The sequence below is a fragment of the Myotis daubentonii genome, chromosome 6 (assembly GCF_963259705.1).
Source record: "Myotis daubentonii chromosome 6, mMyoDau2.1, whole genome shotgun sequence".
Lineage (NCBI taxonomy): Eukaryota > Metazoa > Chordata > Mammalia > Chiroptera > Vespertilionidae > Myotis > Myotis daubentonii.
Genome location: NC_081845.1, coordinates 5,105,297 through 5,132,506, shown reverse-complemented (window position 1 = coordinate 5,132,506; position 27,210 = coordinate 5,105,297). Strand labels below are relative to the sequence as shown.

The 27,210-nt window shown below is 54.3% G+C and overlaps 1 protein-coding gene across 2 annotated transcripts in view; it reads left to right on the top strand.

Moving 5' to 3' along the window:
* ZDHHC14 (zinc finger DHHC-type palmitoyltransferase 14) overlaps positions 1-26,185 on the top strand; it is a 172,090-nt gene extending 145,905 nt beyond the window's left edge. Inside the window, exons 4-9 of one of the 2 annotated variants that reach the window (XM_059699965.1) lie at positions 6,864-7,001; positions 10,765-10,813; positions 17,464-17,566; positions 18,388-18,497; positions 19,292-19,394; positions 24,931-26,185. In XM_059699965.1, coding sequence (XP_059555948.1) covers positions 6,864-7,001; positions 10,765-10,813; positions 17,464-17,566; positions 18,388-18,497; positions 19,292-19,394; positions 24,931-25,329 — 902 coding nt within the window. In that variant the 3' untranslated portion in view covers positions 25,330-26,185. The remainder of the gene's footprint in view (positions 1-6,863; positions 7,002-10,764; positions 10,814-17,463; positions 17,567-18,387; positions 18,498-19,291; positions 19,395-24,930) is intronic. The other variant, XM_059699966.1, reaches the window with a different exon arrangement.
* The last annotated feature ends 1,025 nt before the right edge of the window (positions 26,186-27,210 follow it).

The following is a 27,210-nucleotide window of genomic DNA, read 5'->3' as shown; positions in this document are numbered from 1 at the left end:
TAACCCACAGACCAGCTGGAGTGGCCCGTGCGTGCATGTGTGTGCGTGGTTTCTGCATTGTCCACGTCCGTTCTCCAGGTCTCCAAAGTGGTCATTACATGCACGGCTCTTGTTAGAGAGGGCCTTGCAGCCGCTGGGGAAGGCTGTGGGAGAGGAGTGCACAGTGGGGTGCGCTCAGGGCTATGGGGGGCGTCTTTGAGAGCCCAGATTTCTCTGTGCCGGTCACTACGCCAAGTGTCACGGCGTCGGTAGGAGTTTCTGGGTTGAAGAAGAGCGAGAAGCCCAGCAGGTAGACAGACAGACAGGACAGTAGGACGGAGGCTCAGAGACCAGCCGGGAAGAGCAGGGCTGTTTGAAAGCAGTGGAAGAGACAAATCACCAAGATTGTCTGCTGCTCGCGGAGGCGGCCCCTGGGATTTCTGCTCCTGAGCGGCCCCGAGCCTTCGGGTGGGCCCGTCAGCTCTCCTCAGCGTCTCTGGTTGAAGCAGCAGAGCTGTGCATGCTTTGGATTCAAGCTGCCCGTCACGTTTTCTCCCTCCCATTCCGCGTCCCCTCCGGAGGCTCCGGGCGCCTCAGCCCCGCCGTAACTGTCCCCACCTCTGACTTGAAATGAGCGCGTACAGTCACGAGATCTGTCAGCGGAAGATGAAGTGGGAGGTTCTTCTTCTCACAGATCATCTATTTGGGGCCCCGGGGTTTCACGAGACTTGCACAACAACAGAGAAGTCGGGGAACGTTGCCATTGCTGTGAGGCAACTCGCACTTTGCAAGACTTAGAGGGAGCCAGACTCATCCATGGCTGTGCAGGAGGCGGCCGTTTTTGTAAGAGGTTTTAGTCATCAACACGACGAGCTCAGAGCCAGGTTTACCCCCCTGTAAGCAGGCAGATAAGACCTTGGGCATGGATGTTGGCACTGACTTCTTCCTGGTTTTCTTATGAGCAGCTCAGCTGTTTCTCAGGAAGAGATGGGTTTTCATTCCAGCTCATTATCAGTGATTCAGGGAGTAGCTCCGGGGACAGGCGACACATTCCAGGTCACCTTTCTGACTCGCTCGGCTGTAAGTTGACATTCTTTCCTGGAAGCCTTTCCCTTCCTCTTGTGTCAAATTAAAACCATTCCTGGTTGTCAGGGCGCTGTTTTCTCTGTCTCTTCCTGCCAGTTCTCATTTCCTGCCTTTCACAGCGGCTCCCTCTCCGTCCCTGGCTGCCCCAGATCCTCTCCCGGTCCTGCTCCGTCCCCCTCGAGTCTGCATGCTGGAGCTGGAGCCACGCTTTCATTTGAGCCAGATAACTCCCCTCCCCACCCCTCCTTCCGCAGGCTCCTTCTGAACCAGGAGTTACTTCTATGAACATTAAAATTGCAAGAGAGGCAATAACCGAAATACAGTGAAATCCCACCAAGTCTTTAATCGCTCAGAACAATCTCTGTTAGGGTCTAAGTACATATAAGTAGGTATGAATTCCTTAGATGGAATACCCGCGTCCAGGAGTCTGCATTTTAGCAAAATACCAGGCATTTCTTAGCAAGTGTGAGAGCCTGGGAAGGGACTCTCTGCCCCCGTCCGGGTTCCGCCCTCAAGCCCAGGCCTGGGGATGCAGGGGGATGGCCACCGTCACAGAGCAGCGGCTTCTGTGTTTATCCCACGAGAAGTGCTCGCCTCACTGCTGCCTGCGATGGTCAGACTGCAGCTCTTCTTCTTCGATACCCAGAGAAGCCACAGGCAAACGCCACGAAAGTCTCTCTGCGTCTCTGTCTGTCACCTGTTTGCCCTGCTCTGCCTCCCCCGACGGGGGCTCCTGGCCGGTGTCTGGGAGTGCGTGTGCTCATCTCTGAGTCTCACCCCCTTTCGCATCCCGAAGTCCGTCTTTCTCTCAAGTTTATGTCTCCAGGTCAGACCCAGAACATCTGAGGGAACAGAAGTACAGGCTGGGGCAAAAGTAGTTTTACAGTTGTGCGTACTCAACACAGAGTTCATTCTTATATGATCGTGCATTAATTATTGTATTAGTTTCCATACAAAGAACTTGGATTTCACTAAAAGTTTTAGAACAGCGTGAATTATTTAGTGTCTAAGAATGTGGCCCTCTAGCACTTGAGTCAGTTAAAGATTTTTTAATATATATTCTTACTGATTTCAGAGAGGAAAGGAGAGGGAGAGAGAGAGAGAAACATCAACGATGAGAAAGAATCATTGATCAACTGCCTCCTGCAGGTCCCCCACTGGGGATTGAGCCCACAACCCCAGCATGTGACCTGACCAGGAATTGAACTGTGACCTCGTGGTTCATAGGTCGACGCTCAACCACTAAGCCACGCCGGCCGAGCTAAAATGTCCTAGGTTTAAAGAAACATCCTTTTCCACTTCATACCTTTAAGAACATTTAACTTCATTAAAATCTAATTACCATTCAAAGTAGGATTTCACATTTCAGTTGCATGCTTACATCTGTTGTTTCACACACTCAGTCACTCGTGGAGAGCGGAGTCGGATATGACCCCTTCCCCTGCCCACGCTGAGGCCCAGCTCCCTGAGCCCACGGCGACGGGCAGTCCAGCGCGTCCAGCCTGCGCTGGGGCTGAGGTTCCCCTCATCTCTCCCTGCATCCCACTCTCCGGGGCCTGGGTTAGAGCCCAGCTTCTGGGACATTTCAAATTCTGAACATTTTGAATACTTTTCCCTTAATATTTCGGTGGACTTTCCTGTCCCCTACAATTTTAATACTTCTCCGTTTCTCCTTGTTTTTAAGGGCTCTTTTTTATATTCCGTCTCTCCCAGAAATGAAACCTTCATTTAACCATTAACTGCCACGCGTCCAAATGGAAACCATCCCCCACGCCACGATATTTGAATTTGCGTCTACAGAGCTTGTGGCGGACAAAGGATTAATCCGGGCAGGTGTCACTCAGCTCAGTGCCTGCGGGTCCTGGGGCACCTCCTCACCTCCCTGGGAGCGCCCCCTGGTGGAAAGTGTGGGCTGTGGTCAAGGATAAACGCAATAATGACGTCACGGGCGCTCAGTGGACGGTAGTTTTCCTCGTCGTTAATAATGTCCTTTTCGTTATTGCCTAGAGTTTGGGGCTAACAAAATAGGATGTATCGCCTTTTCCTAGCCTATGGTTCCACTGGCCATTTTAAAGGAACCTTCTTCCCCACATGGAATCTGAGGGCAGGTGACTTTTCGGAACGGCTGCCCCCACTGGAACTCCCCCGCAGCCTCTGGGTCCCCTGTAGTGTCCTGTGAGCTGTGGTTACTAACCCACCTCTGCCTCCGCTGGGAGCTGATTCACGTGAACAGAACAGCCGTCTGCGCGGCCCTTTTAGCTCGAGTCACCGTTTGCCAGCGCTCAGCCCTCCTGAACAGATTCACGTTTCACAGGCCCCTGCCTTTCCTGCCCTCGGCGCCCGAATCTTACCTTTGCTGTCACTCTCCAGTGCAGCAGTTCTCAACCTGTGGGTCGCGACCCCTTTGGCAATCGAACGACCCTTTCACAGGGGTCGCCTAAGACCATCCTGCATATCAGATATTTACATGACGATTCATAACAGTGGCAACATTACAGTTAGGAAGTAGCAGCGAAAATAATTTTATGGTTGGGTCACCACATGAGGAACTGTATTTAAAAGGCCAGAAGGTTGAGAACCACTGCTCCAGTGTCTCCCCCTGGCAGCAGGAGCAGCGGTCAGAAACACTAAGGGCCATTGAAGACGTCCCCCCTCACTTAGAGCATATTGGGGAGCAGCTGCTCCCTGCCAGGCATTTGCATAAGGGCCAGGGCGACTGGGGTGACGAGAAATGATTTCTCACTTCACAGCCTCACCTGGGGAAGGAGAGGAAAACCACAGACTATCCCAGGGCAGTGAGATGCTAACAGGTGTGAGCATCAGCGCGCGCGCACACACACACACACACACACACACACACACACACACACACGCTGAGTCGGATCTCTGTGATTAGAGAACCTTCTAGGTGTAGCGCTCCGCCCCCCCCCCCCAGGCTCTGTTCCTGTGCGGCCCCTTAGGGAATAGCTCCCAGGAATCCTGCCGAGATGTGGAGCACAGACCCTCCCTCTGGCAGGGGCATCTTCAGAACCAAGGATGTGGCAATGACTAGTGCTTTTTCAAAGACCCACACATCGCACACCACACACACACACACACACACACACACACACACACACCGCCTTCCCCCCAGGACAGAGTGCACCCCGTCAGTGTTTCCACAGAAATACACACACCGACCTCTACTAATAGTTATTTGAAACGTCTCAGATGTTGTGGTTGCACGCAGCTCACGCTGCCAGCTGTCGGCGCCCCCCCCCCCCCAGATGTTGTCCCTTCCAGCCAGTGGCTGCTTCAGCCAGGTCCCCAGGAGCCACGCCTGTGTCAGCTCGTGCACAGATTTGATGCTCTTCTTCCCTGGAAACCACGTAACACTAACATCAGCCTCCCACAACATCTGAGACGTTTCAAACAACTGTTAGTAGAAGTTGGTGTGTGTATTTCTGTGGAAACACTGACGGGGTGTGCTCTGTCCTGGGGGACAGGCGGGGGTGTGTGCGATGGGTGGGTCTTTGAAAAAGCACGAGTCATTGCCACATCAGCCTCCCGTTCAGACCGGCCCCAGGCAGCTCCTGGGCCCCCCCACTCCCTGGAGCCAGGGCCGGGGCGTTCAGAGCAGAACCGTGTGGGACGGGGGGAGCCACCCCCACGCCCTCACCCCGTCCCAGTTTATCCTCGGCCCGTGAAGGGAGGATGTGTGTGGTGGGAGAGCAGCCTGGTTTCCACACTGAGTTAGGTTTCCCTGTTAGAGTCCATGCCGGGGACTGAGGAGTATTTGGAGTCTGAGAATAAGGGTCCCCCCTGAAGAAAGCAAGGAAGGCCCGGAAGCCAGGCGCTGTGGCCTTTTTCCTTCATGGCAGCCTCGCCCTGGACCCTGCCGGGCGCTGGCCCTGCTCACTGGTGGCACCGGCGTTTAGTGGTCCAGGTCTGTGTGCCAGCTCTGTGACATCGGGCGATGCGCTTGATCGCCTGGGTGCCCTGTTGGTGGTAAGAAGGTTCATTCATTTATGTGACAGTTATTTGTTAATGGCTCAGAGTAGGGTGGGCAGAGAAAAGCAAATAACTAAGATAATTTTAGATAACAGTGGGAGTTGCTGATGGGACTCGCTCGTGGATGAGATGTGAAGGGGAGGGAAAGAACGGAGTCAAGAACGGTGCCTGGGCCCTGACCACATGGCTCAGTTGGTTGGAGCGTCATCCCATATACCATAAATGTTGCGGGTTCGATCCCTGGTTGGGGTGTGTATGGGAGGCAACCGATCTCTCTCTCTCTCTCTTTCTTTCTCTCTAAATCAATAAAAACGTATTTTCAGGATTAAAGGAAAAAAAGAATGGTGGGATTCTGGGTTGACAGAAAGGAGGTGGGAAGGGGAAAGAGGTGTGTGTTTGGGGAGGAATAAGGGAAGTTCTCTCTGGGGTCAAGGCTGAGTTGTTGGGTGGCTCAGCGTGAGGCTATTGCTGGAGACAGCATGTAGCGCCATCGGGTAGAGCTGGTGTTGGAACTTGGGGTAGAGAGATTGCCCGTGAGAGCAGGTGTCCATGGAGGAGGAGAGGCAGCCTGGCACTGCGTGGGGCCCACGCTGTTAACTGTGCCCCCACGCCCTGCTGTCCTCTGCAGCGTGAGCTCTGGAAGAGGCTCAGCCTCCACACCCTGGGATGTGGAGTCGGCCTCACGGCTGGAATAGAGGCTCCGTCCCAGGCCTCTGGTCCGGCCTCCACGCCTCACCATCTCCTGTGCTCCTGGGTAGAGAAGGAAGAGGTCTCCCAAGACAACAGCCTCAGAGTCTTAGGAAAATCTAGCTGATCCGCGTGTCTTCTCTTTGCCCTTCTTCCTGTGGACCTCGCCGCTGCACAGCCCGTGTAGGTCACTGACGTGGGAAATGACATAGTTGGATGCGGGTTCCCTTTCCAGCTGCACTCGGAGCCCGGCACTCCAGATGGCACGCCAGTCAGACTGCTTTCCTTTGAGGGCCGGCAACTAAGAGGCCACTGGCTTGTCACCAGGACCGTGACGCTGAGATTTCTCTCCAGATCCTCTGCGAGGACTGGCTGCTTCTAGTGACTCAGTGGCTGAGCGTCAACCTATGAACCAGGAGTCACGGGTTCAATTCCCAGTCAGGACAGCTGCCCTCATTGTGGGCCCAATCCCCAGTAGGGGGCATGCAGGAGACAGCTGATCCATGGTTCTCTCTCATCATGGAAGTTTCTCTCTCTCCTCGACTCCCTTCCTCTCTGAAATCAATAAAAATATATTTTTTAAAATAATATCAGTTCTTCTCCGACTATTGAAATAGCGGAGACATTTCTTAGGAAACAGTTGTCATTGGGATGGGAGGCCAGGGATTGCCCCTCTGTCCTGTCCCGGCCCCTTGGGACCTCGGTATGGTCACCATGAGAACCTGTACCCACGAAGGCGGGGACCCCACACCATCCTGCCCAGGCCTGACGTCAGAGGCGTTGGTACCATCTTAAGGAAAGACAGTTCTGTGAACCAGAGTCCTTATATTTGCATTTGTTTTGTTTTTTCCCAAAGGGTGAAATCTTACTTTTCTCATTGTAATGAGAATAAATGTATACTCTTTGTTTCCTTTAAACAGACAAGTTCTGTGGGAAGAATAATCATGTTCTTGAAATGTCTTCATGTTAAGCCTTGCTCTGAGTGGCTCGTGTGTAAATACGTAGTTGTGTTATTTTTGTTATATTATCGGCATTGGGTGGGGAGGGAGGGAGGCTCCTGCATGTAAAAAGACACTTGATTAATCGATTCCCCTTTTTTTCTTTTCTGCCTCTCTTTTCAGAACGGTTTGATCACCACTGTCCCTGGGTAGGCAACTGTGTGGGGAAAAGAAACTACAGATTTTTTTATATGTTTATTTTATCTCTGTCTTTTCTGACAGTCTTTATATTTGCATTCGTTATCACCCACGTCATTCTTCGTAAGTATGCTGGTGGAATCAGATTACGTATGTAACCATTTGCCTGACTTCGGTTTTCTGATTTAAGTTTGATTTACTATTTTGATCATCCCGGGCTTTCTCTTCCTTCTCCGCCCCCCAACCCCCTTCTCCCTGTCCCCTCCTCACTTCCAGCTGCCCCCCCCCTTTGCTTCTGCCTTCCTCCCTCCCACCTCAGCCCCCTCCTTCCACTCCCCATCCCCCATCCTTCCAGGGGCAGCTGCCTGACCACACCTGGGGCAGGCTCCCCACTTTTTCCTTGATACTTGCCCCTATTCCCACCTCAGTGACTGCACTTCTCGTCCGCTAGGGAGCCCCCTGGAAGAATCACCCCACATTTTCTCAAAGAATATTGTGCTGCACTAATCACCGGGCTTTTTAATTTTTTAACGTGATATCTACTTCAGCAGAGCAGTCACCTCCCTAGAAAAAGGTGTCTGGGGATAAAGCCTGGGTTTTCTTGCACACAGAGCTACATGTTAAAGGTTCACATTGGATAAGATGTTCAGTTATCTGCTAGAACATGAGGAAGCTACGGCGGGCATTGAAAGGAAGCAACCTGATTAAAAATGAGATTTGGATGTAAAGAACTTTGATATATGTATTTGTCTAAGCCAACGGCATTTTTCATTCCCCATGCTGAAGGCCATAACTGTTTCTTTTGTCTCTTGGCCTTTTACTTTCCTACAATAGGCAGTGATGAGAAGGAAGTTAATTGACTTTGAACTATAAATTTAAGCCTTTAAACTCCCATTACAGTGCCATTAGCAGCATTAAAGACCAGCGGGGCCTCTTGTCCACATTCCTGAAGTACAGCCACCCATTAGCAAGTACAGAGCCTCTTTCTGGAATGTTCCAGAAAGTATCTGAGTACATGCCTCACTTTCTTCCCAAGCAGCAGCTCTCAAACCACAAAGGGGGTGCACTGAGGCTGCAGCCAGAAATGTTTCCTCGCTTCTCCCCAGGGGGCCCGTGTGGGCCTGTGTGGGGCTGGGGAAGTGGATGGTAAGGAAAGTTTCACATTAGTTCTTTTTCTTTTTAAACATATTTTTATTGATTTCAGAGAGGGAGGGAGAGGAAGAAAGAGATGGAAGCATCAGTGATGAGAGAGAATCATGGATCGGCTGCCTCCTGCACACCCCACACTGGGGATCGAGCCCACAACCCAGAATCGAACATGACCTCCTGGTTCATAGGTCGACGCTCAACTGCTGAGCCCTGCCGATCGGACTCACATTAGTTCTTTTTAGATTTTGGTCAATTTTGTACATTAAATGGAGGACCCCAAAATTTCAACAGCATTTTAAATCCTAGTTCCAATTTTTTCTTACTGAAATCCCTCCATCTGAAGGTGACACAGATTTGTAACATATGCCTGAGCGCCATGCCATCACTTGGCGGGGCTGCAAGAACAGGGGTGACATTCGTTCAGGCCGCCCCCATGCGGCCTGCGGGGGATGCCAACGTGGCTCTGCAGTTTTCAGCCGGATAATGGCAGAAGCAGCCGGGATCCTATCTGTGAAAACAGCCCAAAGAATCGGAGAGAAGACGCGATTGCGTTCACACCTGTGGAGAGTTATGAGCTGCTCCAGCACACTGTCTATGACACTACAAACGGTGTTTAAACTTTATATGTTTTTGTTAATCCTCCTCCGAGAATATTTTTTCCACTGATGTTTAGATAGAGTAGAAGGGAGGGGTAGAGGCAGAGAGAGAGAGAAACATCAATGTGAGAGAGACACATCGATTGGTTGCCCTCTAGGGGCCCTGGATAGAGCCTGCAACCAAGGTACATGCCCTTGACCACAATCAAACCCAGGACCCTTCAGTCCATGGGCCAACACTCCAACCGCTGAGCAAAACCAGCTGAGGCTAAACATTACATTTTTCTGTCATCTTTAGTTGCCTCAAAATGCTTTCCTATATATATGATCACATTCTGGATAATAAGGGCTGGTTTTTATTTGCTCAGCCACACACACAAATTCTGGGAACATTCACACACACACACACACACACACACACACACACACACGGAGGCCCCCGCCTGACCACAGCGGGTTGTGATGTACATTTCACTGTCACCTACGTTACACTTCACTCACCCGAGCTCAGAAAACAGCTTTGCTGTGGCTTCAGGCTTGTGTATTGTCAATCCAGTCTCCACACAAAAAGCACTGGGACCGGATCTGTCCACAAGGTTCCCGAATGGATTGTACAAACGCAAATAATGCTTTTCCTCTCCTCTGGCTCTGCACCCCGACACCCCCACCCCGCCCCCATTTGGCTTGGTCTTAGTTCCCATGACCGCCTAAGATTGCAGCTGGGGAGCTGTCACCCGAGTTCTCCCTGCCAGGTCATGGGGGACGGGGCTGGGAGGGTACAGTGGGGTGACGATCTGTTATCGCAGATCCCTGTCAAGGCGAGGTCTGGAATTCTCACGGAAGAAGGAGAGTTTGGGAAAATGATACACATTGGGTCCAGGAGGGACAGAGAAATCATTGCTTCGGGTCTCATCTTGCTCAAGGTTGTGTTTGCTCAGACCTGCCATGTCCTCCTGCGGGTTTTGCCCTATGGCCCTAGCAGGGATGGAAGAGGAGCCCTAAGCCTTCCTTGTGGGCTCTCCCACGGCTGGCATCCTAGTTCATGAGGCACATCCTCGTGCCTCGCGGTGGCCAGTGGGCGCACAGAGGAGGGGGGACGCACAGAGGAGCGGGGACGCACAGAGGAGGGGGGGACGCACAGAGGAGGGGGGACGCACAGAGGAGGGGGCGACCCACAGAGGAGGGGGCGACGCACAGAGGAGGGGGACGCACAGAGGAGGGGGGACGCACAGAGGGAATGGGAACTCGAGGAAGAACGTGGAGACGACCACTCACAGCCTTCCCATCGCTGGACAGGTGTCCACGCACACAGCGGGGCCTGGGACCCTGCCTGCAGCTCCCACGCTGCAGCCACGCCAGCCCCGTGTGCCGCAGGAATGCACTAGGACCATCCTGTTCTGTCAGTCCTCCCTGGTCATCTCATCGCTGCCCCATAGCCACACCATGTCCCCAAACACAGGGACCCGCATCACCCCCAAAATGGAACAGCCACGGTTCCTCCTATGGGCTGTGAGTCACAGAAACCATAATGTCAATCCGTAAACTAAAGATTGCCTCTCATCAGATGCATCTTCACTCGAGCCCTTAGAGAAATGTTTTCTGGCACAGACAGCTCACGTTAACACGTCTTAAACCCAAAAGGAGTCAGTAGTAGACGTCAGCGTAGTGCGTGTGCGTACTCTGGGCGCAGAGGAAGACGTATTTTATATGTAGCCTCGTTCCTAGGACCTCCAGAGTCAGGGGTTAACAAACCCTGGGAAAACAGTCTTTCATGAAAGAAGAGAAAGAAAACCGCATGCAGTATTCTATTTTCCTATTAAAATGAGGGAAACAAAGGAGTCATCAGAACTACAATTTATGGGCGAGGATGCAGACATCCATCTGCTTTGACTGAAAAATCACCCTGCAGCTGTTGCCTCCCGTGAATCTGCCATTTTCCTGTTGAGTAGCTTCAGCGGCATCGCCATCCAGGCCGTGCCCTGGGGCCGCAGCACATACACGATACAGTTACTGCATTGATCCTGAGACACCGATTGTTTCCGTGCGGATGGGGGAGCGCCGCGTGAAGGCTGTTTTTCTGGGGGTGAATGTTTGAATACTAAGTGTTGGTCTTAATACTAAATGTTGTTTTGTTCCCCCAGGTTCACAGCAGACAGGATTCCTTAATGCGATTAAGGACAGTCCCGCCAGATATCCTTTGTGGGTGTGGTGTTGTGTGTGGAAGGCTCAGGTGTCACGCCTTGGACCGACCTCTGGGTACCCTCCACCCCGTGCCTTGGCTTGTCTCCCGGCAATCCTATTCTTTCTGTCCCGAAAAGCGCCCGGAGAACTCCCTGACGTCCGCCTGCACGAGGAGTGGCGTCCGAATGCTCCAGCTCCGAGTGGCGCATTGCCCAGTTTCGGTTGACGTGCTCTTTAGCTAGAAAGCAAGTGTGCGTCTTGCCCACCCCAGGAACCCACATGATCGGGTTCCCTCGGGTTGGTTTGGGGAGAAGCGAGGCTGCAAGCTACAAACTGGCTTCGTTCTGATCAGCGGGTGGTCCCTACAGAATCTTTATGGGTGTCCCTGTGGGCGGCCACCAGAGGTGACCCCGTGAGCCTCTGTCTGGATTCTGTCTGGGGTCAGTTTGGCCTTCCTCTGGGCCGCACAGATGACCCGTACCTATTTTTCAGAAACGGAACACCTTTCACAGCCCTGGCTGGACCAAAGACGGTCACTCCCAAGTCATGTGGGCGAGTCCCATCCTCTCGGTATATATGGGCATGTACCATAGTATTTTAAACTTCTTGAAAGGCAGATGTTCACCCATTAAGTTCTTGCGTGGGCTCCCACTTCCCTGTCCACTGAGGTTTTCCACTCACTGGTGTGGCGCCCGCCAGCCGGCCCCACTGACCACTCCATCTGGGCCCAGGCTCTCTTTCGTCTTCAGGTAACCAGGTGGCCTGGACTTGAACTCCCCGTTATTCCCAGGAGTCCTCATCTCGTGGTAGGGAATTCTTAAGAAAAGAACTTTACTGAGATGACGTACACATCACCTGCATACGTCTCAGTCTGGGGCAGACTGACGTCAGTGACAGGGACTCCTCGCTGTGGCGGGGGCCGAGGGAGCTCAGCTGCTCTTCCCCCCGGGGCCTTCGGGCTGCCCGCTGCTCCCCGGGTTGTCGCGGGCACCTGCAGACACGCCCTCCCCGCTGAGCAGTGCAGCTGTGTGGCTGGGCTTGTTGCTGGGGGTGTGCCGTCCACTACAGACCTCCGCACCCAGGGAGGATCTTACCATCTCACCATCCTGGGGTGAGTCGTAAGGAAAGACCGGTAGCAAGTCCTAGACGGGTAACAGCTTTGCCTCCTGCTCCATCACAGCCAATTATGAGGTTCGCTCATTTCTTCAAACCCTTTTGTGTCTCAGTTCTTTGCTTTAGGCTTTGCTTTAAGCCTCTAAATGTGTGGCTGTTGGTTACAGACGTCAACCACTCCGCACTAGACAGTGCTACGCCAACAAAATCAACTATTTGGGATATATGTGAGCATGCTCAGTGCCAACGCATCGCTCACGTGCGTGGGAGGAGTGATCGCAAGGAGGCGCCTGCTGCGGTGGGCAGCTCTGCCAGGCCCCCGCCAGAGCTCACGCCTGCTGCCCTCGCGGTCTGGCCGTGCTCAGAGTCTGCAGAGCCCAGTGCACTGCGTTCCCCATGATGGGAGGAGGCAGATGCTGCTGATGGAAGGAAGGAAGGAAAGAGTGGGATGTATCGGGGTGGCACGCCGACTTTGCTGCAGAAACTATTCACGCGGGGGGGTGGGGGGAGGCTCTTATTTGGTCCAGAGCAGAATTTTAGCTTATTTTCTCGCGGAAGCTCATTCTCAGGCGGAGGTGAAGACTTTTCCCATGGCCCGGTGTGTGAACACTCACAGAACCTCAGCCACTGTTTCCGGTGTTGCCACACCGCGCTGCTGACCCTCCCCCACAGCCTGATGTCGTCCCTCGAGGCTGTTTCCTAAGCCGGGCCTCACGGTCAGGAGCCTGGTGGCCTCGACCTGCCCTGAGTGCATGACAGGCCCCTCGCAGCACTGCTGGCTGTGTGAGCTTCCTGTGGCCGCGGTAACAAAGCCACAGTTTAGAGGCTTAAGCAGCATGAATGTATTGTCACACAGCCCTGCAGGTCAGAGTCCAGTGGGCTCGGCTGGATCCTGCTCTGGGTCCCACAGGTGGAAATCCAGGTGTTGTCCAACCTGGACTCTTACCTGAAGGCCCTGGGGAGCGTCTCTCCCAGGCTCACGCGGGGGCTGGCTGAATTGCTGGGGAACGGGACAGGTCCCCATTCCTTGATGCATCCCCTGACTCACGGCTCCTTTTCTCTGCAAAGCTAGCAACAGCGGATCAAGTCCCTCTCACACCTTGAATCTCTCCTTCCTTCCCTTCTGCCATCGCTCTGACCTCAGCCAGAACCTCCCTGCCTTTGCAGACGAGCCCCGCCCTCATCATTCTGGGTAACCTCCCATCTTAAGGTCCATAACCTGCAATCCACAAACCCCCCTTTTGACTGGTAGGTAATGTGTTCTCAGGTGCCAGGGATTGGGCATCCTTGGGGAGGCCCTTGTTCTGTCTGCCCCTTAGGCCTCATGCAGCTGACTAGCTGCCTGGTCACTTCTGAGTCTACACGCTGACCTCCCTCCCCTGTTCTGCCCTTTCTGTTATTAAGGAGAGACAGGATGAGAGACAAAAAAGGATGGGTAAAAAAATATGTATGTTAATACACACAGACACATAAGAAGATGATAGGTAGGTAGGTAGGTAGGTAGGTAGATAGATAGATAGATAGATCTATCTTCCCTTCCCTGAGTTCAAGTTGAAAATGGCAACAATAGATAGATAGATAGATAGATAGATAGATAGATAGATAGATAGATAGATAGATAGATCTATCTTCCCTTCCCTGAGTTCAAGTTGAAAATGGCAACAGAGGCCCCATGAAGACTGAACCAGCAGAGTTTACAGGGATTATTATCCGTATAGCTTTGCTCCTGCTGATTCGGTCCCTCTGGTTTTGTGGCATCTCCTCACCCACTGTCATGCCAGGCTCCTGCCTGGAAAAAGGTGACCTAACGCCAAAGCCAAAATATCCCAGGGCAGCTCCTCAGCCAACACAAAAGAGTCTGACAAAACCCCCGTCGCTCTCCCAGAGAAAATGAGAGGCGAGAGCGAGGGTCAGGCAAATGCGACGGCAGAGCTGCCCGTGCCCGAGGGGCAGAGCAGGAGGGCGAGTGGGCGTCCGGGCGCCGCTCCCAGCCCTCATCTTCCTTATTCTTTCTGGAAGTAGAGGAGGATTTCAGGAGCATGTCCATGCTTAGAAGTGAGGGGCTGGGCTTTTTCACTAAAAAGCTCACAAATATTTCATGTGTGTCACCAACCCCTGGCCCCCCGGCAGTGGTGTTAGTGCCAAATGCCCCCTGTCCTGACGGGTGTTTTCTGTGGAAATACTTGCTTCGGAGGAGAACGCCCCTGTCCGTGGAGTGAAGCGGTTGGGAAGTGGTGAGTTGCATTGCTGCATCATGAACGTGCATTCCAGAAGAGCATGCTTTAGTTCTGCCGGGTCATGATGTGCTTAGAACACGAAGTCCTCGTTAGTGAGGATGTACGTGCGATGGGTAGGACGGACCCTCCGGGGCCGCTGGTCGGTGTGTCTTTGCTGGTGGCCTTGGGGAGGTTCTCTCTCCCCAGGAGTCTGGGGGACCACGTTCTAGCTCCGTTTCACCGTGAACTGCTCTGGGAGCTCTTCTCAGTGGCTGGAGGACTCTGAGCCTCAGCTTCCGGTCTGTAAGACGAAAGGGTTAGAACAAACCAGGACATCTTCCCGAGGGTCAGTGTGTGTCCGTGGAGCTGTGTCGGGGGAGTTTCTAAGCCGCCTGAAGTCATAAGAAAAATGTGTTGGTTGTTTGTGTGCATTTTTTCTGAGTTGGCACGTTTCCTCTCATTTCTCTTTTTTTAAAAATCAGTCCATGGGTTTTTATACATTTCAGAGAAATTCATATTATTCTTATTCTGGCATAGACAGCATCTTTGAGGGTCAGGGAGCAGGTGTGTCGTCAGGTGTGGGTGCCGCAGTCAGGGTGAGTGTGCAGGGCCGGCTCCTGCAGGACCCGGACAGGGACTCCCCAGCAGAAGGGGGACGGGGAGCCGGAGCCTCCTGCCCCAGCAAGAACGAAGAGAGGAGCCAGCCCACAGGTCGTCCCACTAGAAGAGCCATACCCAGGGTTCAAAGCCTAGCTCTGCTGTTGCTTAAGCAAATTCTTAACTGCTTCCTGCCTCAGTTTCCCTCGGTGTCAAGTGGGGATTGTGCTTCTCACTGGGTTGATCTGAGGGTTAAGTGCATCCCTGTAAAACCTTTGGCCGGCACCTGGCACGTGCCCGTGATGCCAGCCATGGGCAGGAAAGGTGATGATTTCCGTTCAGAGCCACTGTGGGAGGAGCTGGAGGGGGCCGCGGTCTACACCCCACCTTGCATTGTGTCATTTTGACACCGCAGTGAGCTGATGGGGAGACTGCCTTCTGCTATTTATAAAACGTTTCTAAGGCACGAGATACTAATATAGAAAGCTGCCTATTTTGTTGTTGCGCTAAACCTTTAAAGTTCCACATCCACCGGAAAACAGTGCCTGCCTGTGGGGTGGCGATAGAGGCAGCTTTGCAAAGGGACAGGATCTGGGGGCAGCCACGCTCACCGCTGTCCCTCACCTCCGCTCGCAGTTTCCCATGGTTCGCACACAGGAACGTTGTGGGTATCGGGCATGGCCGTCGGCCGCCCTGGGAGTAAACTTCTGGGGCACAGAGCACTTCTGAGGTCGGCTGGTCCCGTGTTGTTCGGTGAAGTCTTTGCTTCCGTTTTTCATTTTCTCTTTTCCCCCGCGACCATTTCTTGGCTGGCTTCGTGTGTCTGTCTCTTGGCTTGACTGCCAGCCTGCAGATTCCTTGCCAGCATCACCTCCCTGGACACCCAGTTTCCCGGCTGCCGGCCCCTGGCCTCCTTGCTGTCCCTGGCCTCCACTCCGCCTCTGCTTTCACATAGGGGGGCCCGGCTCCCAGCGGGCTGCCCCTCAGCCTGCCCCTCTTGGGTGGCCGATGGGGTTAGAAGGGGCACCTGCGAGAGCGACCTGTCGGAAGGCAGTGAGAATGAGACCATCTTCAGCACGTAGGCCGCTGTCCACGTGTCTCCAGGTGCACACCAGGCCTCCCACCGGAACCATTTGCCATCGGGGCAGCCCTGGGAGAAGGAAGGGGTTGCCGGGCTGCCCAGGGAAAAGCAGATTAACATGGATGGGGAGGGGTCCACCTCTCTGCATCTCTCTATTCCCCCGCTGACCCTCCTACCCGTGCATGTTTACCCCCTGCCCAGCCACGTCTGTCTGCTTTTCCAAACACCGCCTGGGCTTTCCTCTCCTCCTTCCTCCGTGAGGGCAGCCGGGACATCGTGTGCTGGCAGTCTAGACTCCAGACCACCCGGCTGTCCCCCTCGGCCAGCCGGCCCGGGGACACTCCCCCCAGAGGTCCTGCTGAATCTGGGCTGCCTCTCTGTGAGCTTGCAGCTTCGAGGCTGAGACCTTGGAGAAGGGAAGCGCTGTCCGCCTCTCCCGGAGCAGCCCCGCGGCATGTCCTGATGCTGACAGTGGGTTAGCGACCTGGACCCCTCATTTCTCTGTTCCCCAGGCAGCCCCGACCCCTGCGGTCGCGCAGTCACTGACGTGGCAGATCATGGCGCTGCCCCAGGGAGTGTACGCATGTCTCTGGTCTGAAGGGGAATTACCTCCAATCCTGAAGAAAATCAGTGGCTCTGTCACAGTACGACCTGTGGCTTCCACGCGTGGGGGCATCAGGAAGCCTGAGTATTTCTTCTCTCTGGCCTGTGATTCATTATTGGGGATGCATGGTGCAGATTGAAACTCCCAGGCCTATGAGAATTATTTTTCCCCCGAGAAACATCTGTATCTTGTAAATAGAATTTTATAAACATTTAGGGGACAGAAAAAATCCTCTAGTCTTTTCACGTTGCCCCACCCTTGGCGATGATCTGTTCTGTTGAAGAACGCGGCCTCCTCCTGCTGTGGCTGTAACACCTGCGGGTCTGCCCGTCACCCAACACCGTGAGCCTCCAGGGCTCCCAGCCTTCTGTGTCAGGCCTGGCTGAGGGGCGGGGGGAGCGTCCCCAAATAAAGTGACCCTCACCCTGAGCCAGTCTGCGAAATGCCCCCGCTGGTTGGGAAGCCCACGCGCAGGGGGGAGCAGGCAGCACCCAGGTGTGGGAGGGCTGCCCAGGGAGAGCCCTGAGGACAACCCCCCCACCCCCCGGCACAGCCACCCATGGTCACCCCGGGACAAGCCCCCCACAGCCTTGCCCTCAGGCCGGGGACAGACCTGTTGGCACCACAGCCCTCGGCACTCAGTAGCCAAACTGAGAGTCTGCTCGAAGTGATGCTCAGTGTGGAGTCCTTCCCTCGAAGGCGAAGGCGGGGCCGCTGCCAGCCCCAGCCGCTCGCTTCCCGGTGCAGCTGTCGGTGGCCTCCCAGTGTGAGTCACCAGGAAACGGCGCGGAGGTCCGGCAGGGAGGACAGTCCGAGGCCGTGAAGAAGCCAGGTCACGTGCAGGGAGCCCGTCCGTCATTTGCTGGGCAGGTGGCGGGAGGATGGGGGAGGGCCGGTCCCAGGTGCCCCTCGGGCAGGGAGCTCACCAGGGGAGGCTAGACAGACGCTCGAGGCCCAAGTGGGGGTCTGCGGCATCCCGTCCGCGCCCCCAGCCACCGCAGCCCGGCACTCAGAGCTCCGTCCCCGGTCCCGTCCTTGACTCGGTCACCGTGCTGGAGGGCGTGGTGTGCTTCTTCTCCGTCTGGTCCGTCGTCGGGCTCCTGGGCTTCCACACGTATCTCGTCAGCTCCAACCAGACGACCAATGAAGACGTGAGTTCCTGCAGCGCGGGGCTGGGGCTGTGCTTTTGTGTGCGGGAACCGAGGGGGGTGCGGGGAGGGAGAGAAGAGGTGAGGAGCCAGGGTCCGTCCTGTTCCTCTGCAGTGGTGATGTGAGCCCCTCGCCACCAAGCCCAAGGAGAGACAGGGCAGGTGAACGTGGAGCCTGCCTCCTAGTTAACGTCTCCACGTCGGCTCTGGGGGTCGGCCAGACCCAAAGTTTAACCTTTGCGCAGGGTTACCTGCCTCTACTTCATGCGGGTGGAGAGGGGGCATCAAAACAAGGCACGTTCTGTTGGAAAATGCTTCTTCATTTTCCTCTGCTCTAAGTATCCGTCCATGTCTCCGAATCGCTCCATTTGCCGTAGAGGCTCAAGAAAACCAGCACCGATGAGATGCAAGAATATGAACAGTTACTTAATTTGGTAACTGTGACTCTTAGAATCTGCACAGTTACTTTGGCAACACGTTGAGCCCAAGTTCAGACGGCTCTGAACTGCCGCTGCCGTTCACCTGGTGGCTGTCTGAGCACTGAATGTGAGCGTGAGCGATCGCGTGGCTCGTGTGAGCGGCCTCTGGCGCCACGTAGCAGCAATAAGAGCTCGTCCCCAGAGAATGCGTTCTCCCTAGTCTGCCTGCTGTTGGGGGTGTTCCCAGGTTGGGCATAAATGCCAGTTTCCCTTGAGGGCAGCACCTCCATCCCCTGCCGCAGACGGAGGGAAGAGGATTTGCATTCCCACGGACTTCTCGTGGTCCAGTCGCTCAGACTGTGGCATTGGTGTGAAGGATGCTGTGTTCCTGTCTCCTTCTTTCAGATTAAAGGATCTTGGTCAAATAAAAGAGGTAAAGAAAATTACAACCCCTACAGCTACGGAAATATCTTCACGAACTGCTGTGTCGCCCTGTGTGGGCCCGTCTCTCCAAGGTGAGGTTCAGAAAGCAGGGTGCTCCTCACCAGACTCCGAAAACACAGGCCTTAGCACACGCCCTACCACAAGCCCTAGAACACGCCTTAACACACGCCCTAGAACACGCCCTAGCACAGGCCTTAGATGAGGGAGCACAGGCCCCACTGGGAAGAGATGCCACCACTGCAGTTGGATTAGGCCACACCGTCCACTGGTGCCACGGGGGTACGGCCTCAGTGAAATAAAGACCACAGAGACCTGGCTGTTTGTTGTGTTGCACTTGACACCTTCTTGGTTCTTCCAATGAATTTGTGTCAAGTTTGGGGAAAATCCCCTCAGGGTCAAATAGGGAAACTGAGGCATGTGACCTCATGAATTGTTGTGGGTCAGTGGGGAGCAGAGAGCTGTCATTAGCACAGCAAGGAAACCAGGACACGATGCAGGAAGCAATTAGAAAACCTGTGGAACTGAGTTAGGAGTGAGTTGTGTAGAAGGTCAGTGCCAAAATAGTTAGAGGCAGACGTGTGTGGCCTGAAGCAGTGGCGGTTGTGGTGATGATGCAACAATGACATTAACAGTGGCAGCAGCTGTGTGCCTGGAATCGTGCACTGCAGTTGCCTCTAAGACATTCCTATGCGGTATGACAATGTGCTCATGGGGTGGGGGGAGGTTCCCGTTTCCCAGTGACAGCTGCAGACCCACATTCAGCTCCCTGCACAGGAAGAGGGACCCCCCCAAGTAGAGATAAACAGTGTTGATGGCATCTTCAGCTTTCTACTCTCCTCCTGTTCGGCTTTGTTCTCTCTTGTAGCCTCATTGACAGAAGAGGGTACGTCCAGCCTGACACGCCTCAGCCAGCCGCGCCCTCCAACGGGCTGGCCACGTACGGAGCCACCGCCTCGCAGAGCGACATGGTAGGAGCTGCCTGCAGGGTGACACCCTGGAAGGGTTCTCTTACGCTTCTGTGCTCACTAACCCAGTTACACCAGGCGCCCCTAGACCGGGCACCTAGACCAGGCACCCCTAGACCGGGCACCTAGACCAGGCACCCCTAGACCAGGCGCCCCTATACCAGGTGCACCTTCAAAGCTTCCTGGACACCAGGGACTGGGAGGCTTGGGCAAGGGGAAGGGGTTGTGGGCGCCGAGTGACAGGTGTGTTAGGGGTTGTGAAGGGGAAGGACACACAACATCTCTTCCAGAAACAGCTTGTGGCACCTGGTGATGGAAAGTCCCCTTGCACAGGCCACAGTGTCACTGGGGGGACGGGTCCAGCTGCCCGCGGCAGGACTGGGTGGCTGGAGGGTGCCCAGGCCCCATTCTGTCCCTCCGCTCAGTCTGTTCTGATCCCATCCCCCTTTAGTGTGCCATGGATGGCACTGCCAGTTCCCCACGTTCAGCCAAATCTTAGACCTGCCACGCACACCTGAGTGCGAATCATCAGACCAGGGTTCATTCTCTCCCAGCAAAGGCCGAGGGAGCCTCTCCAAGGGGCTGCAGGTGCGGCTGAGCATGGAAAGGCGGGCTTTGTTTCTGGGTGGCAGACTCGGGGGGGGGGGGCGGGGGCGTCTTTCCGCGGGCACCGGGAATCCCAGCTTTATCTGGACCAGATTCCCTAAAGAAGTTCCGTGTTTCTGAAAGGGAATGGGCGTGGGGGCCTCGTGGCGCTGTTGCCCTCCGTGGCCCTGAGTCACCCACAGCAGAGCTCCGTGATTGACAGGCCTTTCCCGGCCTGAGGCTCCCGGGCCCTGGCTTCTGAGCACAGAGAACTGTGAGGGGAAGGCGCAGCCTCCGACCACTGGGGCTCGGGGAGACCGCTCGCCCGTGGCCTCCGTCCGCGGTGTTTACAGACAGGGAGGCGAGGCCCAGCCCCAGCAGCCTGCTAGGTTTGTTTGTCGGGAGTGGTGTTTCGTTTGTTGTGTTGTTTTGCTTTGCTTTGCTAATAATTCCTCTTCTTTGGAAGAAAGTGTGTACACATCAGTCCTTGCCACGCACCCCCATGCTATCGGGGACGTTTTGTTCTGTCTGCACTCGCCCACACAAACGGCCCTTAGGAACGACTCTGTCAGAGAGAAATGTTAAAATCTCAGGGGTCACTCTGGAGCCGGTATACAGCACCGCCCTGGACCGGAAGCCAGCCGTGACAGGTGTGCAGCCACATCCTCCCAGTGCCAGCCACAGGCTTAAACAGGCCTTCCCTAGCCCACCTCCAAGCCGGGAGGGGGACTACGTGTGTGAGGAGCCAGACGGTTGTCACTTACGAGAGGAGTGACCTTGACAAGTCACTTAACCTCTCATAATTTTCATCCAGGGGACTGTTGGATCCTGACCTTGCAGGGTTTCTATGAGGAGTGAGTTGATGTACGCAAAGCACTTAACATCTAGGATTAGCTATTATTCTTTTATTATTATTTACCTCATAGCCATGGGCTGCAAGACCAGCCAGCTCAATTGTATCCACTCTGAGCAACTGGGCAACAATGGAAGTAACTGGGTGAGGGGAAGAGCCAGGGGTGGGAAGCTTAAGGTCGTTACCTGATAAGGACATCGGGGCTGTGGGTTTGGTGTCTGGTGACCGCTTTTTTTCTGGACTCCAGATCACATTTTCCTGTCTCTGGATGTCTGTTGACATTGTATTGAATACTGCGTATTTTGGACAACAGTGTAGAGACTCTGGATTTTGTTATCTTCGTTAGAAGACTTGATTCTCATTCTAGCAAGCAGTTCAGCTACTTGCTAATCACCTTGAACTTTCCAGGGTCTCACTGTAGGGCATGATTCTTGCTCCTAAGGCACAGCTTCCCTCGCTGGATCGCAGGGCCGTTAGCAAGGTGTTGGCCGTGTTCCTGAGGTCAGTGGCGCCAGCACTACTTCTTTCGCCCTCTAGTATCTGTGTCCCTCTCTCAGCCCCACTGCAGCTGCTGTCTTGGCAGCCTCTGCAGGGGGGAGACTGCACATGCGTACCAGAGCCTGTGGCCACAGCCGCGTGAGGGACCCCCACGAGGACTGCTGGTTCCCCTCTCTGCACAGCATCCTCTTCTCCAGGGCCTGCCCTGTGGCCCAGCTGCCCCACTCCGCAGAGCTGCTGGGCCCTGCTCAGACCTGAGCCGGCGTCCTGGTTGGGATGTTTCCCCAACGGAAGAGCTGGCTGACTGTGGGCCTCGCCTTGTGAGTTCCCTTCTCTCAGGATTGCAGTCTCCCTTTGTCTGTTTGCCTTATGGGAAATCGTTTATCTCACTTATTGGGGGCAGTTTTATACACCCCTCCCCCCATATACAGAGGGATGCTAGTCCAGTATCGGTTATGCGTCATCCCTTGAACAACAGCCTGTCTCTGTGATTGGAGGACACGTTGCAACCGGCATTGCCACAAGCCCAGACGCACAGTTTTGTTACCCACTCTGCGGATAATAATGCCGCATTAGCCTTGGGGCGTGAGCACTCTAGCCAGACCTTTCCTTGAAGGAGGGACATTGGGAAGCATTCGATTTAGCAGAGGAAGGAAATGAACACATTATTTTATTTTAGGACCAAAGTCCAGATCTGAAAGGTACTTTCTGGATGATAGGAAAAGCGCTTCTGGGGAAATAGGTGCTATTTTAGGAATGAGAGGTAAAGGCTTTAGGTCTTAGAGAAGCACAGTGATAGTGCGGGATAGAAAGGTTAGGCAAATCTAATTAGCCCTGGCATCCAAGTCAACACTGAGGTCTGATTTATTTCCTCAAAAACAGGACAATGCACCGTTAACTTGCCATCTCTCAGGTTTGTGGTTGGGGACAGGTATGTGGTGCCTAAGCAGCCTCCCTCTACGACAGTCCCCAGGAGGAAAGTATAGGGAAGCACCGAGGTGGCCTCTAAAGCATTGAAATGGTGCGTGCAGCCCAGGAGAGCGTCTGTCGTGTGAGCACCTGTGAAATTCCAGACCCTCAGTGCCACCTGAGCACCTGTTCTCCCCACGATTGGCTCTCATTGTTACCCCGTATTGAAGTTCTGCGCGTGTGTACACAGTGGTGACATCACTCGTGGTCCAGTTCTTAGCATATCTCATTTGATGGTCAGTTTCAGTTCTGTCTAGCACCTGGGTCATAGTTTATGTTTAAACCTCTTGTCAAATACTTTTAAGTTGTGAATAGCGTCCCGGTCACAGTTTATGTAGCTACAAAGTTCCTTTGGGATCACATGCTAACCACAAAGATAGTTCCTAGTTGTTGGGATTTCTTTTTGTTTTTTTAGAAGATCATTTGATATATTTACTTAACCTAATTTCTAAATCCCCTTAATCCAATATCAAAACAAGGCTAAACCTAGCAGTGGGATGATTTACTCAACTAGTAAATCAAGAGAACTCTTCGTGCATAATCTGAAAAATCTGTGTCTGAGGGTCACCGCAGACACGAAGTCAGGGTAAAATGAAACGTCTTCCAACATGAGCGATTTTATTTGAAAATCTGCAGAAACAAAAAGTAAATGATCTCTGGGGTGCTTCTGAATTGTAGCATCCGAACACCTGAAGCCATAAATCTCTCTGCAAGTGAAACGCGCTGCGTTGGGGCAGTGAATCAGCGGCCACCACAGTGACTTCCTGCAGGTCCGGCCAGCGCTCTGGCGCGCAGACGTATCCGTGTTACGCTGCCAACAGGGGGCGCTTTTCATAAACAGGCTCAGGAGTGATCCCACTTCTGTTCTGTCAGGACTCAGCATGGGGGTGATTTTTGGCCAAAAGAAAGGGCGATTTCATGTGGTTCAACCCATATCTGATAAACAGGAACTTGTAACGCGGTTGTTTTGGAATGAAAACACGAGTTTCTCGGTTTCCTGTTCAGAGTAATGAATTGTCGTTGTCCAATATCCTGGGGCTTGTTATTTTCCCAGAGTATATAACTGGTTAGATACATTAAAATACTCCCAATGGCTTCTGAGTGTTGGTGCTGGGATAGAAATAAATCCTGCCGAGCTGGGTGGCTTGGGAGAGAAACTATGGAGCAGTGATGTCTCCCTCTACTGGATGAAGACAGGAGACGCCAGGAAAGGAGCGGGTGGATATAAAAAGATCAAGGTGAGAGGAGAGAGGTGGGAAGAGAAGAAAAAGAGAAGTGGGAGGGAAAGCACACAGGTGGGCGGGACAGAGAAGAGAATCAGTGGGACCGGGAGAAAGCCGTCCAGTGGAAAGATCAGCAAGAAATGGGCAAGTAAGAATGAGAAGCAGAGGTGGGAAGGACGCGGCATCAGGACACCTTTCCCTGAAGTGTTGGCCATTTTCCCCTCGAACTTCTCCAATGGGATTTACAACCATGAAGGTTGTGCAAAACGAGGAAAAGCTCTGACCTTTCAAAAAACTCACATATTCCCTAATCATTGAGCTTCTTCCGAGAAGGAGATGTTGAGAGCGTGCAAAGTTAATATGATGAGGATGATAAACCCTGCTGGGCAGTCGTTGCGCTGTCCTTGGTCGGAGCCTAATACAATCATGGTGTCCATCCCGGTGGCCGGTCTGGAGCCAGCAGGCGCCTCCTGTGGGCGCCGCTGCGGGAGGAGCCTGGCCCCGGGCCCCAGGGGGCATGGTCTTCCAGCGGAAATCAGTTGAACGGCAAACCGTGTCGGAAGTTATGGAATGCACGCAGCATTTTGAGACTTAGATCTGTGGTTGCAGTAATTGTGCCCATGGATGAATACTTTTAATGAAATGCTTTAGGCTACGTTTTTATTTTCACATTTTTAAGTCCTTAAGTTTTCCCCCAGGTAAACCAGAGAGCCTTTCATTAGGGTCCTGGCAATGAGGCTGAACGAAGATTTGGTACAGTTTTAACGAGTCATCAGTGTGGCCACGGGAAGTGTCCCTGGGTGTGTGCAGGAGTGGGCCCAGGTCTATGACGTGCACTGACTACCAGGGGCCAGACACTCAACACAGGAGCTGCCCTCTGGTGGTCAGTGTGCTCCCACAGGCAACCTCCTGCAGCCAGCCAACCTCCTGCAGTCCCTCCCCCCGGCTGGCCCTGATCGGCCCCAATTGGCCCACATGGCCGGCCAGGCCAAGGGACCCCACCCGTGCACAAATTCGTGAACTGGGCCTCTAGTTGGTCAATAAAATTATGTAAGTTTCCCGTGGACAGTTCTATGATGCATGGGTGGGATTGTTTGAAGTGAGGTCCTTTCTGTGAGCCAGGGCCAGGAGCATGGCAGGCCGAGGCTGCCCCTCCTCCCTGGGCACCTGTGGGGGCTGTGAGCTGGAGCAGCTTTCCCAGGTGCCGGGTGTTGGGGTTTACCACATGCTGGGTGTCCCCACGTGAAACCCGCTACTGCACGCGCTCCCTGCCCTGCTGACTGAGGGTCACTAATGGGTTTCTCTTTCTCTCGCACCCTGCCCTCCCCCTGTCCCCCTATCTTCTTCCCCCCCACCCCCACCCTGTGCCATCTCGTCTGGGCTTCTCTTTGCTGGCTCCCTCCTGCTCCAGTGCGACCAAGACCAGTGCATTCAGAGCACCAAATTCGTTTTGCAGGCCGCGGCCACGCCCCTGCTGCAGAGCGAGCCCAGCCTCGCCAGCGAAGAGCTGCACCTGTCGGGGAAGCCGGGCCTGGGCACGCCCTGTGCCAGCCTGACGCTCGGGCAGCCCACGCCGCCCTCCTCCATGCCCAACCTCTCTGCCGAGGCCGGGCTCACAGACATACTGCCCCTGAAAGAGGAGCACGTGGGCCACCAGTTCCTGACCCCGGAGGAGGCGCCCTCGCCGCCCCGGCTGCTGGCCGGCAGCCCCCTGGCCCACAGCCGCACGGCGCACGTGCTGGGCCTGGCCAGCCAGGACGCGCTGCACGAGGACTCGGTGCGCGGCCTGGTGAAGCTCAGCTCCGTGTGACCGCGGGCCCGGCCGGACTGCAGGCAGTGGGGCCGACAGGGGCTGCCCCCTGCAGGAACTTCCTGGTGACTCAGGGCCGTGGTGGCGAGGACTTCAGGCCCTGCGCACAGGGACCGCTGCCGAGCGCATGGATCCCCTCGCGCAGAGGCGCACGGCCCAGATGCTCCCAGCTTGGTGTGATGGGCATTTCTCCCACCCCGACCGCTGTGATGATGGTGAAAACAGGGAAGTCGCTGTTGTCAGGCCTTTGGAACAGGGAGGGCGTGGGGATGGGGGAACCGGGGTCTGTGATCAGAGGCTCAAGGGACAGGACGTGCCCGGATGTCAGTCGCACTGTCTGCTGCCTGCCACTCTCGGGACAGACACACAGAAGGCTTGCGAGACTGGTGGCCAGACTGAGATTGCACTTATTTGTTATGCTACTAATATTTGAAATAGATATGCTATTCCATTTGTTAATTTTTTTTAAAAAAAAAAAAGTCCAAAGGACAAAAATGACCAGATGTGAGCCTGCATGCCACGCTCGTCCGTTCACGGTGGTGGTGGTCTGCAGACGGAAGCGCTCCTTCTTCCTTTACTTTTGTGAATTCCAAGTCCTGTTTCATGGGAAGATGGTGGGAGAGAAACCAAGACTAATGGACAATGCCATCCATCGCCAGTTCATTCAGCGTAATTGTACCTGGGTCGGTGGTGCCTGGGCCGCAGGGGACTGCTGGGGGGTTAGCAAATGGAGAGTCAGTTAACCTTCAGTTCAGTAGTTAACCGAGGTTTTGTGTTCTACCACACCCACCACACCTCCTTGTGTGACCAGACTTCCTGTGGACAGCCAATAAATGACGCCCTCTGTTATTTTGGATCTGTGTGAAGTTATCCTTAACAGCGTCAATGACAAGGTATCCTGTGGCTGTGGAGAGTTTGTTGCTATCGAAGTATCCCTAGTGAGGAGTGGTCCCCAATGGCCAAAATCAAGCCGCTGAATTGTGGGGTATGTAAGAGAGCAGCTTCTTGTCATTTTTTAAAATATATTTTTTTTATTGGCTTCGAAGATGAATGATGAGAGGGAATCATGGATGGGCTGCCTCCTGCACACCCCCTACTGGGAATCGAGCCCACAACCCGGGCATGTGCCCTTGTCTGGAATTGAACCCGGGTCCCTTCAGTCCATAGGCCGACGCTCTGTCCACTGAGCCACACCAGCCAGGGCTTCCTGTCATTTTCCTTTTTTCTTTTCTTTCATCATCTCTTTCTGACATAGTCTTAGCGGAACATGCTCTGCGTCCGCAGGTTATCCTGCGGCAGTTTATATCTCTGGCACGTCGAGGGGACGGCCGTTCAGCACATGGTGTGCTGTGGGCCACCTTCCCCGCCCTGCCTCCACCTTCCCCGCCCTGCCTCCACCTTCCCCGCCCTGCCTCCACCTTCCCAGGCCTGCCTCTACCTTCCCCGCCCTGCCTCCACCTTCCCCACCCTGCCTCCACCTTCCCCGCCCTGCCTCCTGCGAATGAGGCCCCAGCGCTCAGAGGGTAACCCACCATCCTAGTAAAGGCATCACAGTGGGAGGAGACACCGGCTCACAGTGTGGGCTGGGACCGTGCAGGTCATCGTTCTTCCCTAGACACTAATCAGAATGGAGTTAAGAAAATTACACTCCATTCACGCCCATTTCTCACCTGGCTTTGGACTTCGGGAGTACGTCCCTTCGGGGCAGACGCAGGGACTCGGCAGACTGTCCCTGCTTCTCCTCAGGTGATAAATCCCACAGCCAAACCGACTCAAGCTGCACGTCGTGCTCGGGCCCCTGCAACCACATGAAAGGCAAGATGCACTGATCAGTGATGCAGGGGGTCCCCAAAGGTTTGAATTCATGGAAAAGGGCTGTTT